Source organism: Drosophila ficusphila, unplaced genomic scaffold (assembly GCF_018152265.1).
Source record: "Drosophila ficusphila isolate 14025-0441.05 unplaced genomic scaffold, ASM1815226v1 contig_198, whole genome shotgun sequence".
Lineage (NCBI taxonomy): Eukaryota > Metazoa > Arthropoda > Insecta > Diptera > Drosophilidae > Drosophila > Drosophila ficusphila.
The window spans coordinates 11301061-11316526 of NW_025064092.1; the positions used below are offsets into that span (position 1 = coordinate 11301061).

At 46.5% G+C, this 15466-nt stretch overlaps 4 protein-coding genes across 4 annotated transcripts; 2 read left to right on the forward strand and 2 right to left on the reverse strand.

Moving 5' to 3' along the window:
• The first annotated feature begins 601 nt into the window (after positions 1 to 601).
• On the forward strand, positions 602 to 2286 carry LOC108092932 (alanyl-tRNA editing protein Aarsd1-A). The gene is made up of 3 exons (XM_017192798.2): positions 602 to 794; positions 856 to 1622; positions 1695 to 2286. Exons 1-3 carry the CDS (start codon positions 756 to 758, stop codon positions 2206 to 2208), a joined length of 1320 nt encoding a protein of 439 aa, XP_017048287.1. The 5' UTR covers positions 602 to 755; the 3' UTR covers positions 2209 to 2286.
• On the reverse strand, positions 2271 to 3294 carry LOC108092933 (mitochondrial import inner membrane translocase subunit Tim29). Its single transcript, XM_017192799.2, has one exon. The coding sequence runs from the start codon at positions 2938 to 2940 to the stop codon at positions 2365 to 2367; it is 576 nt and encodes a 191-aa protein (XP_017048288.1). The 5' UTR covers positions 2941 to 3294; the 3' UTR covers positions 2271 to 2364.
• A 121-nt stretch (positions 3295 to 3415) lies between these two features.
• On the forward strand, positions 3416 to 6654 carry LOC108092972. The gene is made up of 6 exons (XM_017192860.2): positions 3416 to 3796; positions 4162 to 5165; positions 5242 to 5365; positions 5429 to 5619; positions 5689 to 5870; positions 6115 to 6654. The coding sequence occupies exons 1-6, from the start codon at positions 3613 to 3615 to the stop codon at positions 6254 to 6256; spliced, it is 1827 nt and encodes a 608-aa protein (XP_017048349.1). The 5' UTR covers positions 3416 to 3612; the 3' UTR covers positions 6257 to 6654.
• A 2392-nt stretch (positions 6655 to 9046) lies between these two features.
• LOC108092960 (dynein regulatory complex subunit 4) lies at positions 9047 to 13760 on the reverse strand. Its single transcript, XM_017192843.2, has 5 exons — positions 13484 to 13760; positions 12483 to 12525; positions 10886 to 11050; positions 10509 to 10812; positions 9047 to 10439 (listed from the first exon to the last, which is right to left on the reverse strand). The coding sequence occupies exons 1-5, from the start codon at positions 13484 to 13486 to the stop codon at positions 9515 to 9517; spliced, it is 1440 nt and encodes a 479-aa protein (XP_017048332.1). The 5' UTR covers positions 13487 to 13760; the 3' UTR covers positions 9047 to 9514.
• Positions 13761 to 15466: the final 1706 nt, after the last annotated feature.

The window sequence follows — 15466 nt, forward strand, 5'->3', positions numbered from 1 at the left end:
GGTTGCATTAAAACCTATTTCAGGACCGATTTCGTAGCTCCTTTCGCAATCCCGTGATGCTGCTTGGAATAACGTAACGGTGTGTCGTAACGGGACGTTGGCAGGAAACTGTTGAGCAGCAAAGGACGTAACACCCAAATGGCAGGACAAAAGGGATGGTGGATAATGGGGGATGCCAGGAGGGCAACAACGAAGAAAGGCGAAAAGAGCAGCGCAGACGCAGCTCCACATCGCGGGAGAGCGAGCGAGGTGACGGTCGTCGAATTCGAGCGAGAAGGAAGATAGTAAACAGAAGAGGGAGGATAATTAGAAAGTCAATTGTTAAATTAGAGGGTTTTATCTCACACACTTGAGTATTTCCACTTTTTCCATTTAAAATTAAAGGAAATAATTCAGTTAAATTTATTATTTAATTAAGGTATAATTGGTTTTTTTTCAAACGAAATTGGCGCGTAAGTTCGTTTCAAACCCAGTGTTACACAGTGCCCTAATGAACTTACAAAACTTTTTTTTAAAACTGTAATTACGGTAACGTTTATTTGTTAAACAAAGAATATATTCAAAACGGAAATAAAAGGAAAAGTGTTTTTAGGTGTGCTAAGGAAATGTATGTTTTACTCGATATCCACTTCTGGCATCATCTGTCCAATAGTTTGTCGATGAACTAGTTCCAAAGAACACTTGTTGATGAAGCCTCTCATAAATTGTTTATACTTTCGATAAGCGGGTCGGAATTGCGTGGGCTTTGGGAGAAGATGGTTTTCAAGTGCCAGGAGGACAGCTTCTTGAAGCAGGTGAGCGTCTCTTATTGACTATAGGCTTCCAATTACATAATTTGTAACCTAAATTGGCTAGTTCAAGACAAAAGTCGTAAGTAGCGAGTTTGCCACCTTGGATTGGACGACTCCCAACGGAGAAGTCGAGAAGCTGAAGGGTTTTCATGTAATCTGCGAGGACACGATACTGTTTCCCGAGGGCGGAGGCCAGCCCTGCGATTACGGAACTCTCGGAGGATTCCCCGTAAGAAATGTGCAGCGGAAGGGATCAGAGGCTGTCCATTTCGTCGAGGCTCCAGCGAGCTTTGAGCAGGATGCGGAAGTCCTTTTGACCCTCGACTACCAAAGGAGGCTGGACCACATGCAGCAGCACTCGGGCCAGCATCTGATCACCGCACTCTTCGACCGGGAGTTCAAATACGACACTACCTCGTGGTCCCTGGGCTCCAGTGTCTCTTACATCCAGTTGGGCACACCGCACTTAATCAGCCGCGAGTCGCTGGACCTCATCGAGCGGCAGGCCAACGACCTTATCCGAGAGGGCCGCGAGGTGACCGTGCTTCTGGTGGACCCCGAGGTAGCCCAGGAGTTCCAGGACGCTAGAGCACCGCGGGGGCTGCCTAAGGACCACGAGGGTCTAGCCAGGGTGGTGCGAATCGAGGGCATCGAGAGCAATATGTGCTGCGGCACTCACGTTACAAATCTCTCCCAGCTGCAGTGCGTCAAGCTTCTGTATGCCGAGAAGGTCAAGACCCATGTCCTGGTCCACTTCGTCGTGGGCGAGAGGGTTCTGGGGAAACTTGGGGAGGTCTTTCAGCGCGAACAGCAACTCACACAGGCTCTCAAGTGAGTTTCCGACTTCTGTATTTTATACCTGCAGATACTCCAGTTTATACTATTTACAATTTAATTTGACAGAGGTGGTCCTAGCCAACACTTAGAGCTCGTGCAGAAGCTGCAGCAGAATGTGAAGTGCTCCCGAAAGTACCTTCAGCAGCTGCTCAAGGACTTCGCGACTGCCGAAGCAGAGCGGCTGGAGAATCTGGCCCAAAAGGAGCGGCCCAAGTTCTTCGCCCTCCATCGACGCGATGGCATCGAGGTGGACTTCATCAACACGTTCTTGAGGATGGCACCCGAGGGAATCTTTTATTTTCTGACCGTTTCAGAGGGCGTCTCCGCTGGCAGCAGTGCCAAAGGACACCTGGTTCTACGCGGGGATCCGGAGACAGTCGAGAAACTGGGCCCCCAGTTCGTGGAACTGCTCGAAGGCAAGGGAAACGGCAAGGAGGGCAGCTTCCAGGGCAAGATTAACAACCTGGCGCGGCTGCAGGACTGCCAGGAACTGCTGGAGGCGCATTTTAAACCAAAAAGAGTAGTAGAAGCTCCGCCAGCAAAGCCTGAAAATGGTACCGAGGTGGAAAACGTGGAGTAAAGATGTTTGCTGTCGTTCAATATACAATATTTGTATAGTATTAAAATAAATGTAACCCACGATTTCTTTTACCAAAAACACACATATATTACATCCCTTCGATGGGCTTAAGCACTGAACATGATTTCAAGAAAATCGAACTTTTCGGGCTCGGGATCACAGGTAGTTGACGTCGTAGTTGCGCATCTTCCATTTGAGTCGCCAGTACTGGTTCCAGAAGCCCACGTCGATGATCCGCTCGTGGAAGTTGAGGATCCCCACGGTGGTGTATTTGCAGATGGCTGGATAGGTGCAGTCGTCTTCGTCGTACAGGTCTACCCAAAGGATCGTGCAAATGCCCAAGGAGAGAAGGCGCAACTTTTTCTGGTTGATGGCCCGCTCCAGGGTCAGAAGATAGTCGGCGGTCACAGGGTTCTGGAGTTCCAATGGCACAGTAATCATCTTGTTCGTGGACCGCCTGAGTAGAGTCATAAATGCCTCTTCGTCGGGGTTGTTGAGACCGGCGTGGTAAAGGAACGCCATTCCCGTTCCGTAGAGCAACGCCTTTTTGGGCTTCAAGTAGGACTCCCGCACAACGCCCACCGCGACCTCCGTGTAGTCCCTGACCAGGCCGTTCCAGTACTGCACCCACTTTTCCACGACGGTGCCCTTGAAACGCTCCGGCATCTGGAACTTGTCCGCCACTCTCTGGCGCAGCGCCGCGATACGACCTCCGACGCGGAGGAACTGCATCTCCAGGCAAGTTTTCAGTGATAAATTTTGAAAAACGAGGCGAAATTCAAGTCCGGTGTTATCAAATAGTTTAGTAATGCGAAATCAGCTGTTTGGGGGGACCATTCTACGGCAAAGCGATTTATCGATAGCCAGCGGATAATTACCGGTTAATTCAAAGATCACGAATGAATTCGCCCCGTAGCTTAAATTTTAGATTCGTACTGTGCCTGTCAGAAACTGTAAGCACCCAAGGATTTTATAAATACAGAAAATACAACTTAAAACGATTTACTTCCCACACTCGCGTATTAAATTAAACCGATCTCAGGACTAGAATTTTTATTTTTGAAAATATAAGCTTTCTCAGTTACTACGCGTTTTCTAGTCTAAAAGGTTCAATTTAATATATCAAATACATTTAAAACAGCGATTGCTTTGGAAAACTATCAGAAACAGGCCATCGATGTTATCGATAGTTCTCTCGCTGGTGGGCCAGTTCTAGCTGATGCTTTCCGTTCTGCAAAATTATGTATAAAACTTTAAAACTTGTTAAAGCGAATTAGAGACGAAGCGAGCTGTTTAGAAAGACAAGGCGGGCAAGTCGAAAAAAACAGGGCGTGGAAAACTGAAATCCAACGCCTGCGAATCCAAGAATAAGCGACTAGATTGTAAAATGCAATAATTGCTACCATGAAGAAGGCCAAGGGATCAAACTCCCTTGGATTGCAGGGATTATCCTTGTCCCAAAGGGGAAGCAGTGCGCCCAAGGGCTCCTCGGGACCTGGTGGATCCAGGGAGGTCCAAGAGACCAAGCAACCGGAGGACTCCAAAAGGGAGCAGCTCAAGAACAAGGACTCGCTGGCAGCCAAGGAATGTGAGTACGACGCATGTATGTACATACATGTGCTTATTATTCTCATGCAAAAACAGACGCGGCCGCGAAAAGAGCTTGATATTATTTTTATGTTTTTTTTTTTGTTTTATATTTTTTGTTTTAAAATGTATCGAAAAATGTATTGTTTTTGCAAAGATGAGTATTTTTTAAACTTCACTACACATTGCACTACATTCGTGCAAATCACTTAAAAATCAAATGGCTTTATTTACTGATGCACATTTCCAACATCTGTATGTACAAAACTAATTGCAATTGTGAAACAAGCCAGTTATTGGTGCTAGGAATACTGATCCACTATTCTTGTTAAGTACAATCTGATTCCCTTACTCTTTCATATTCAGCTTCAGTTAGGAAAAAGGAGAGCTTAAAGAACAATTTCTTAATAAATGAGACCACTGCCATTTCCTCCATTCCGGCGATTGACAAGCTGCGTCGCTTTTGTTTCATTGGCTCCACGGAGATACCTGTGTATGCCCCGCCCACGCTTGACCTTGCCGTTGAGATCAGCTTCGAGGCGCTTCAGGAGCTCTGCGCCCAGGTGACCGAAACGGAAATGGCCGAGGTGCTGGCTAGTGTTCTGGGCGCCGGACCGAATGCAGAACACCTCCCGCGTCCAGACGAGCCGCTCCTCATCCTGGCCGTCTTTCTCTCCACGCGCGAAGACGAGAAGCAACGGAAATTGGTGCGGATCAGATTCCCCGACCTGGTAACAAGCGATTCGGACCTCCTGTTGTTCGTCCAGCTGGTGAAGAGGGTGCAGAAGCTGCTCGACCGAAAGACGCCCTTCAACCGCACTGTGCGCAAGGCAATCCTGGACTGGTATGGCAAGCAGTCGTTGGACCGCCTGCTTCACATGTGGTCGGTGGGCGATACCTCTCGCTGGTCGGCGCACCGCGATCTGCTGCATCGCTGTCACTTCCGGGAAGCCGATTTTCGGCCGGAGATCATGGCTGCCCTGCGGCTGCTTTCGTCGCAGCTAAAGGAGCTGGCCCAGTGGCCCACTTTTCTGACACCCCTAAGCGGCTGCCGTGGGATTATCGAGGGCGTGGTCCAACTGCGACTTTTGGAGGATCCCAGACAAGCCCTGCCCATCGTGAAGAAGCTGACGCTGAGCTGGGAACATGTGCCCCTTCAGCTGTTTAAGGATCCTGGCCTTGCCAAGTTCCTCATCCCACGCATGAGCTACGAGCAGCTGCTCCAGAGCTTGCCGCGCCTTGTGCGGCTGCATCACCAGGTGCGCCCCTTCACCGAGCAGCTGATGGACGAGAAGAAGCTCAAGGCCGGCAACGTGCCTCCCGTGCGTCTGCTGCTGGAGGATATGCGTATGAGGAAGCCTAGAAAGGTGGTGAGTAGGCTCCGGGTCACAACAGCATTGGTATTGGATCTATTAGCTGGTGTTAAGCCGAGAACTTATGTTTCAGTGTCGAACTGTGATGCGAAAGCCGAGCTTTCTGCACGGAGTCTATGAGGCATCTTTTGGCCAGAATAAACCGCTCGGTAGGCGTCTGCACATCACCCTCAATCTGGAGAAGCTCTACCTATCCAGTAAGTGGAGTAGCTGCTCTTGTGTGAAGAGATGCGTCACCCTTTTGCTTTAAATCCCCACAGGATATCTGTCCGGCCGCTGTCGTTCTCTAAAATATCTGGACGCTCTCGTGGCACTGGCCTTCGGTTACTTCCGCAGCGATCCCAAGGTAACGGTGCAGTTCTGGCCCGACCGCAGTGGCCAGCTGAAGACGCTGCCCTGGACGAAGGAGATGAGCCTGGTGGAGGCAACGAACTGCTGCGAGAATCAAAAGGTGAATAGCTGGCCATAGCCTATCCATAATAGCAATGTGAAAAACATACACTCACACATCTCGATGCAGGTGGTCAAAATCAAGCAGTCGCTTACAGATGTTTTAGAACGCGCGTTGGAGGACGAAAAGAACACGTACGACGTGTTTTTGGTGTTGGTGCCAGGTGCCGCGCGCGGTAATCCGAACAAGAGTTCCAAGAGCCTAGCTGCCCTGATCGACAAGTACCGCGAAAAGCGGAGCTCGAATGCTAAGTACGTATTTGTCACCCTGCATCATTGGTTATTTTTTTATTTTTTGTCCGGATACTTTGAAAATGGTCTTGCGGACCATAACTTTTTAAATAATATCCTATTCCGAAGAGGCACACCTCAAAGAACTTGTAGTGCAATTACCTAACAAACTGCATCTTAAGTTTCCGGGTTGTCCTCTTCCCTTCTCCTGTTCTGTCTCTTTAATTATTAATTATTAGTTGGTTAATGACTCCCTCCCCCGCAGATTCATAATGGTGAGTCTGCGGCAGCACCACGGCTCCATGAGTTACTCCGGAGAACGGAACGAGAACCTGCTGGAGCTGTGCAGTCTGGACGAGCACACGCCGCGCCTGATCAACGCCTTCGCGCGCAGGAAGTTCTACTGAGGAAGCAGCAAGCAGTAAGCAGCAAGCAGTAAGCAGCAGGCTGGCGCAAAGCAGTTCCATTTGTTAAAGGTCGTTGGCTATTGGCCCGTTCGTTGCCATCGGCCATCCCGCTCGCTTTTATAGACTCCCGTTCCAAATAGCTTTTATGTAACACAAAGGTCCTTGGTGAGTATCGTCATAGAGCCAAGCCTGTGTAATGATACAAAATACTGTCGAATAATGGTAATAGTTACACCCCGGAATCCAGAATTGCACTCGGGTTAGTTAGAGATTTGTAACGCTCGTTTTGTGTAATCACCTTTATATTCAAATTTGTATTTGTACGAGATTTGGTGGATTTATTTTTAAAATCAAACTGAATCAACTGAACTGAACTCAATCTAAATTAAATTTGGATTAAAAACAATCTAAAAGCAAAAGCAACGCAAACAAAAAAAAAAAAAAAACAAAACCGAAAAACAACAAACAAATTGCCTTAAAAAACAAAATGTTAGTAAAACTTTCATTTTAGTTTAGACTTTTTTAAAAATCGAACACTGGAACTGAAACTGAAACACAAATTACGGCATTTAGATAAAGTTAAAGTTAATTGTAAACTTATCATATGGCCTATTAAATATTAATCTAACGTAATTTAAAATAGTCCAAGTCAAAGCAATATTCACCAATCACTAAGCAAATCCAGTTATAGCCTCAAATCGATCATAGATTTTTGTTGTGCTCGAATAGAAACGAATTAAATTAGCTAAATAGTCGAAACGCGTACAGCAAAAATGAAATCGAAAAACGAAAAGAAAACTCCCAATGTGCCATACACACACCTCAATAGCAAGAAACAGAGACAGAAACACACACGCCCCCACACTCGATCAGTATATTTATTAAGATTGTGAAAAATCACCGAACCGAAACCATATAGAGAACAATAACGAAGGACGAGAAAACGCTACCAATTTGACTTAAATTAGTTAAGTGGAATTATACTCAAATTACGATTTAATTACATTTACTTGTATAGAAAGCTAGCAGCCAATTTGGAAGATAAGAAAAAGCCAACCGACATAGGGAAATCTAAAACGAAAATTAACAAACCAGTAATCGAAACGATTCGAAAGAAAATAGGAAATATTTCCACGGACATTTCTAAACAAATGTTTCCACACGCGTCTGTGAAGTAAACCGTTGTGATCGCTTTAAATTTTGATTTAAACAAAACGAAAGTAACAAAACTGCAAACTACTGAATACTGAATACTGAAAACTGAAAACAAAATACAGAATACAAAATACAAAATACAAAATACAAAACACAGAAAAGCTGCGAACCGCAACAGGAAGCTATAAGTTATTCTATATAGTTTATGAGCTCGAAATATGGAAGCCAGTAGGAGTGTAACCGAAAAGTACCTATGAAAAAGCTAAACTGAAACTGAATCTACCACTGGGAGCCACCCACTGATCCCTCAATGCAGCAGACCCCCACAAGGAGTATTCAACTAGCCGCCGCTGCCTGAGAAAACTGGGGAGGAAAGGACGGATCTACGGACTACCGCGGATCGTATACACTTTACAGATTTAGGGAATCGCCGATTTGCACATTGTTTCAAATTATTTGCTACTTATGTCAGGGCCCGTTTGTACGCTCCTTGAAGAATGCTATCCCCTACCAATCGGGAGAGACCCAGGGCTTTTTATTTTGTTTAGGGTTATTCCAATAGAATTATTTAAGCATTTTTAGTTTAAGTCTCAAGAATTTATTTATTAGCATACGCAAACAAAATTGTATGGTCCGAGTTCATAGGATAAGTTTTCAGGGGAATCTCGGCGAAGAAACTTAAGTATTCCAAATTGGGCATTATTCCTAATTATTATTTTATGTATTATTAAAGATTAAAAGGTGGTAACTTCACTTTGTAAAGTGCATATCCCACACAGAAACACAAACCAAACAGTTAAAACATATAGGGTACCGAAAAGTTGAGCCGTAAAAACTAAGTTAAACAATAAAAACGAATGCCAAGGAACACATTTCAGTTAGAGGAAATTTTAATAAGGAAAAAATTATTGTTGTTGATCAAATCAAATCAATTTAAAGCTAAAGCTAAAGCTAAAGTGAAACCTAGAACTGAAACTGAAACTGAAACTGAAATCGACTCGAAACGAATTGAATTGAATCCGCAGTAAAACAGCAACAAGAAGCAAAACATCATGTGATATCTATTTCAAAAATAAATCAATTGACAAACTAAAGAGAATCCCTAACCATAACAAAAACAGAATATAGTAAAATTAGCCTAAAACCACGAAGCGTTCAGAAAGCGGAGTTCCGAACACGGAAGTTGAAATGGAGACGAGCATTTTTATCATTTCCCGTTCAAGAGTTAAGTAAGGCCCCGAACCCCGAACCACAGACCCATTGAGTAAATGAACACACACACATCAGCAGTACACGGCTCCACTCACTACGACACACTCTCTCTCTCTCTCTCTCTCTCTCTTTTCCGCCCACGCCCGCACTCTCTATCTCTTTCTCAGTCTGTCTGTAGTGTTAGTCGAAATTCGGATTGTACGCGCATTCCCAATGTTCAACTCCTTGCTAACGTATTCCAGAAGGTTTTTATAAGCATATACATAAACGTATACATACTTCTTATACACTAATCTAGGCTAACGTTGAATAAATTCTGAATGATTCGAACAGCACTCACGCCTTGCAATTTACTGCGGGAACTTTTACATTTTCTGGTTTTCCCAAGGATTTTGAAATTCTGGTAAGAACATCACTGGGCAATTTGAAATATTTAATCATGCTTTATTGTTCCAATTAAAATAGATTGGGCAATGAATACTTTGGATGAATGAATACTTCAATCGGAACGGCACTAAAATTTAAGTTTACCGGGAGCCATGACGGGGGATTCGTTTCGGATCAGGTTTTTCATTTGAAGATGCAGTTAACGTCTCGCAGATATAAAATATAAGTTCTGTCTTCTGTTCTTTTTCATTGTTTCCACTTCGCTGTAATATTTTTCCGTTTTTGATCGCAATACGAAGAGATACTCTACTCCTGATGTCTTCTGCGTTTGATCAAGCCAAAAATTCAAAAGGGAGCGTTTTTACTTTAGTTTCACTTTTCAATGCTTTTCGTTTTCGATCCTCGGTAATATGTGTTCGTACGATTTGGCTTTGGATCCTCCGGCCGGTCAGTTCTTTAGCTCTTTTTCACTGGAGCTCCTGCAGCCGGCGGACAGGAGGCTCCCTACTTGTTCTCCGTGATTATCCCCGCGGGCCCGCAGACGTACAGCTGCTGCTGGTCCCGATCCCTGAGGGGCTTGAAGCCCAGCTCGTCGGTGGGCACGCCGTACTGCTTGAGCTTGCACTCGTAGGTCTCCAGGAGGTCGTCGTGGGCCTTGCGCGCCTTGGCCACCTCGTAGCGCAGGTCCAGGATGATCTTGTTCTTCTCGTCGACGATGTTGCCCACGCGCTCGTCCAGGCTGGTCAGCTTCTCGGCAAAGTTGGGGGCGCAGGTGGCGATCGTCTCGTGCAGGACGATGCTGCGCTTCTCGTCCTCGCGCATCAGGGCGGCGATCTTGCGCTCCAGGAGCACGTTCTTCAGGCCGGTCTTCTGCTGGAGCTCCACGATGACGTCGTTGAAGCGCTCCTTGAGGCCCTCGCGCTCCGCCACGAGGGAGTCGTTGCGCAGGATCAGGGTCTCCGCCTCCCAGGTGAGCCCCTTGACCTTCTTCTCCAGGCGCGTGTTGCGCGCCTTCAGGCGGCTCAGCTGCTGCTTGTCCCGCTCGTAGAACTCCAGCTTGCGCCGGAACTCGTTCAGCTGGATGTTGGCGTGCTCGAGCGGCTCCTTCAGCCGCCGGTTCTCGGCCGCAGTGTCCGCGGCGATCCTGTCCGAGCGCTCCGCCTGCTTGCGCAGGTGCTCCAGCTGCTCCTTCATGCTGCCGATCAGGGCCAGGTTGTTCAGCGTGATGTCGTTGTAGTAGTTCTTCATGTCGTTGAAGGCCAGGTCGTGGTGGTCCTGCAGGTCCTTGATCTGCTGGTTCTTGCGCTCCTCCACCTCGAACATCTGGGTGCCGTAGAAGAGGTCCAGCTTGGCCTTCTGCTCGATCATCTTCTCCTCGTGCAGCATCTCGTTGTCCTTGCGCTCGCGCTCGAAGGTGATGCGCTGCTCCCTGTGGATCGGAAAAGGTCAAGGTAATGTGGTAATAGGTCACTGCGTCACTGCTTTTGAGGGTACGCACAGCAGCTTCTCGTTGAAGTGGGCCTCCATCTGGCGCAGCTGCATCTCGCTCATCTCCATCCTCTCGCGGAGCATCCTGCGCAGCTGGCGCTTGTCCCGCTGCAGCTCGTTCTCCTGCAGGACGTGGTGCTCCTGGGCCAGCTTCAGCTGGGTCATCGCCTCCGCCCGCACCTCGCCCAGCTTGTTGTGGTTCTCGAACTGCAGGTGCTTCATCTGCTGCATCACGTGCTTGGTGTCGATGTCCGCGAGGTCCTGCGTGGCCTCGATCTCCTTGTCCTTCTGCTGCAGCTCGTAGCGGGTCTCATCTGCGGGGATGGGTCCACATACACATGCCAGCTGCCATCTGGGCTAATCTAGGCTCATACTGAAAGGACTTACCGAGCTGCTGCCGCGTGATCTCCCAGAAGGTCCGGATCTTGTCCCGCTCCAGCTGGAAGTAGTTGCGCTCCTCCCGCTCCCGGTCCATCTCCGCCTTCAGCCGGAGGGCAAAGGCCTCCAGCTGGTCGCGGGTCATCGCCGAGGTGTCCACGCCATCGATGAGCACTGCGGGCGGGAAGGAGACCAAGTTATTACCTGAACTACATGTTTTGGTTATGCACTTCGATCGGAGGGGTCAGTATATCTCTGCATCTGCTACCTGAGTTTGCTTTATGCATTCGTAGAAAACCAAGGTCCTCATAACTAATCTAAGGAATCCTTATGTTGCGAAATCGAAAGCGATTTCCTGACCATTTGGCGGATTCTTGACCTTGTTGCATTCCCCTTGAACAGTTTTGGCCGCATATTTGTGGGAATTTAATGAGAGCGGCACTTCTGGTTACCCCTGCTAAGGTCCTTTTCCCTCTTCCACTCTCCCTTCCCCTCCTCCCTTCCTCCCCCCTCACCCCTTAACCCCACATCAACCCCTGGCGATACCCCTTTTCCCAGCCACTGCCCGCATATGTGGCCCAGCAGCAGACCGTGTTGTAATTGTTTTCTGTAATTGGCATCGTTGGCCGGCTAGTGCCAGGACTCGAACTAGGAGCAGGACTACTAGGGCTCCAACTAGAATCACACCAAGCAAAAAGACCTGCAGATGTATGTGGCGGAAAACCCTGAATAGGTAGGTACAAATAACAAATAATTGCAGGCAAAAAAAAGTGTTTTGGCCGCCTTTAATTCCCTGCACGGCTTCAACTGTTTCGAAAAGATGAGGAGCTGAAGACCCGAATTGGGTCCGAAGGCGAGCCCGATTTCTGACCGTGCATGCATAGAAACAATAATGTGCTTTAGATGTGCTGGAGCGGTGGGCGGAGGGAGGAGGGAGGAGGGAGGAGGGAGGAGGCAGGAGGTCGGGAAAAGTGCAGTGTGCTCACTCGTGGAAATTAAGTGGACAGTTTGGCCCCCCATTTTTTCCCTCTTAATTTTGGGCTGCAAGGCTTCGCCGGAGCAATTGCATCGGGAATTTCTTGTCCGCAGTGCTCCTCCGTCCCTTCTACACCCCGCCCACCGCCCACCGCCCCCCGCTGCCCCGCTGCCACCGTCTTCCCCACGCAGATTATCGTTATTTACTAATTGTTTTGCTTGGCCTTTTTAAATTGCCCTGAATGACCAATGTCCGCCATTCCAGCTGCCCAGCTGCCCAGCTGTCCTGAAACCCAGTGGCACCCTGCTGCCATTAATGTTCCCAAAATGAATTGCCGGGCCGTCCTGCTCCTCCCGTCGCTCTCCGCGTTGCGTTTGTCTCCTGGTGGAAGGCTTTAACAGCCGACGTCCTTAAAGGGGACACAGAACGCATTTTGGAGCAGCTTATTCAGTAATTGAGCTTTCAGACAGAACTGTTTAGGCCATCAACTGTTTATGGCACTTAAAAAGTATTTTGGCTTAAATTGTGTGCTAAAATGCAATGTAATTAGTGAGTCCGTACGGAAATACTAGATAAATAGTTGTACACCCTAAAAACTATATAAGTCCTTGTAGCCTAAGGCTCACTTACCTGGCAGTTTCTTGCCCTTCTTGCCCTTTTTCCCCTTCGGCGGCTGTAAGAGGAAATAATCGGCATTAGTATCAAAATATGCACAGAAATCATACAAAATTCGAGGCCCCAAAGATTCCTACAATGATCCATGGGTTGCGCAATTGTCTGCAGGCCGCCACTATTTTTCGCACTTTAAATCCTTTAACACCGTTTAACTCGATTCCTCCACGTGGGAGAAAGGCTCAGAAAGTGGGAGAAAGGAGAAGGCGGCGGGCACAGCCATCGTCGCTTTAAATAATGTGATGGCGCGGCTTTCAAAACAATTTCGCAACAGCTGTTGGCTGTTGGCTGCTGGCTTATTGCATATTTTATGACTGCAAATTATTCAAAAATTTTCGAAGCCGCCTGCGCCCGGCGACCGCGCTTTCGCCATGTCCAAAGGCGCAAAATATATACAAATAAATATGTATCGGACGAAAAAAAAGGCGGATATATGTAGGTAGGGGCAGGTCTATACATAAACAAATGATCGAAAATAGACAACCACGGAAAGAAAGGGGGTCGAGGGGCCACAAAGGACTCGTGCTTGGGTGCAGCCACTGTACAGTGGGGCCAGCGTAAGCCAGAAGCAGCACATCGCCATGGTGATATTCTAACTGAAGGGCTTCCAGGATCGAAGCGTGCTTCTCCAACGTGAATGAAACCAGTAATAAAATGTTCCTCGAAATGAGTTGGCTTTTTACGAGCAGTTCGTCGAACCTGAGGCTGTCCTGTAGCCACTCACAAAATGCAGTTTGTATATGCAGCAACAGCAACAGCCTGGCTTGGCATGAAAAATTGAATGTGCATCTGAAACTGAAAAACTGAGACCGAAAGGAGCAAGCGGCACGGAACCGGAAATCGAAAGAGAGGGAGGGAGGATGGAGGAAGGAAGAAGTAAGCGGAAGCTGGCGGCCAAGCAGTGCGGATAGATGGTATGCACTGCTTTGTTGTCGCTGATTTAACAACTTATTACTCACCATTCTGCTGCCGGCTCTTCCCTAGGATTCTTCTGCGAAAAGGCTCCCTTCTCTCCGGCGTTCTCCTGCCAACTGAGCCAACGATGTCCTGCCGTCCAGCAACAAAACAAACTTATCGATAAAGCAGTCGACAATGTGTTGGCGACTCGTGTGTGTGTGTGTTTCAATAACCAGGCAACCGACAGCAAAGGTTAACTGTGGGAACGTTGTTTTCGACTTTCTCCTGTCGACTTGATTTCGGGGCGGTAAATTTGGGAATTTTTACAGCTATCACCTGGGTTTCTGAGGCTCGATTTTTGACTACAACAAACCTTCAAAGCAATGGGTAAAGATAAATGGGCTAATTATACCCTAGTAGAGGGTATTATAATTTAAGTCCAGAGTTTGCAACGCAGTATAGGAAATACCTCAGACCCAGTGGCGGATTTACCATATAGGCAACATAGGCAGCTGCCTAGGGCGGCAAATTTTTAGGGGCGGCAAATTTCGACTGTTAACACTACATATAAAAAAAGGTAAAAAAAAATTTTAAGTTAAACCGTTTTATGTAAAACATGTACTAAATGTACTAAAAGCCTAAAAATAATATAAAATAGATACAGACGTGGGAATTATAAACATATGCTTAGACTAGACTTAAATAAAACCGTGGGGCAAACAAACATTTTAATCAACGATTGTACACAATTGACTTGCCCCACGGTTTTATTTTAGTCTAGTCTAAGCATATGTTTAAATTTCCCACGTCTGTATCTATTTTATATTATTTTTAGGCTTTTAGTACATTTAGTACATGTTTTACATAAAACGGTTTAACTTAAAATTTTTTTTTTACCCTTTTTTTTATTTTCTAGTTTTTAGTTTTTATTTCGCATTTTTATTTATATTTTTTTTTACCATTTTGTTCCCACGAGTAATAGTCATTTAAACGGTCGACGGTCCAATAATTAGTACATTTATCTTAAACATTGCAATGTATGTTTAACATTTACATTCTTTTACTCCACCCGGGAGCTTAGAGCCTCTACAATTTCTTGCAGAGGATTCATTATCAAAGATTTTCGATCGTACCGGTGATAAGCCAGTAGCGACTTATCCTAGCGGTGGGGTTGCCACCTGGCGCCATCTAGGAGTGACGAAAGTTTTATTGTTGGGTCCATAGTAACGTGGACGAGGGGGTGTGCGGGTCCGGGGAGCCGAAATTTGTTACTAATGTTTTAGTGAGTGATAGAGCATAGAAGTGGTGGAGATTTGGAAAAAGAGACCGTTTCTTTTTCTCGGGGAGCCTGGGGCTCGACTTGAACCCGGGCCTTCCGGACCGGAGGCCAGCGCTCTACCTGCTGGGCCACCGTCCCCCCATAAAACCTTTTAAATTAAAAAGTTTTTTTTAACAAATTTGATTAAGCTTTTATTAGTTTTTAATTCGCATTCTGTTTATTTCATTTAGTGCTTCATTATTGCATGGTTTCTTGCCCGTTAGTTTGTTGCAGTCCAACTTCTCTATACGTAGTCCCTGCAAAGATCTTACTCTACTAAGAGCCACGTAAGCTTGACCTTCTTCAAACAGTTTCGCACCTAAGTATACGATTGCGTGATCCACAGTGCTGCCCTGCATTTTATGTATTGTAGAAGCCCATGATAGTATTAAAGGCAACATTCTTCTCTCAGTCGTCCCGTAATTGTACTTAGCTGGAAAATTTATGGCTTTCGCGTGTATAAGATGTACTCCGTCTTTTTCGAAATCAGTTCGGACGGAAGGAACATCTGTTGCATACATCTGAGTTCGACAAAATTGAAGCCAAACGATTTTGTTGATGTAGCCTATAGCTCCATTTACTAATCCCTTCGAAACGTCAAAATTGGACCGTAGCATGACTTTTGCCCCCACAAATATTTCCAGTTCTGCTGGTAAACCTCCAGTTTTGTTTCTATCAACTTCACTTTCTTTAGCTCGTTTTGCTTTATAAAACAAAAAATATTATT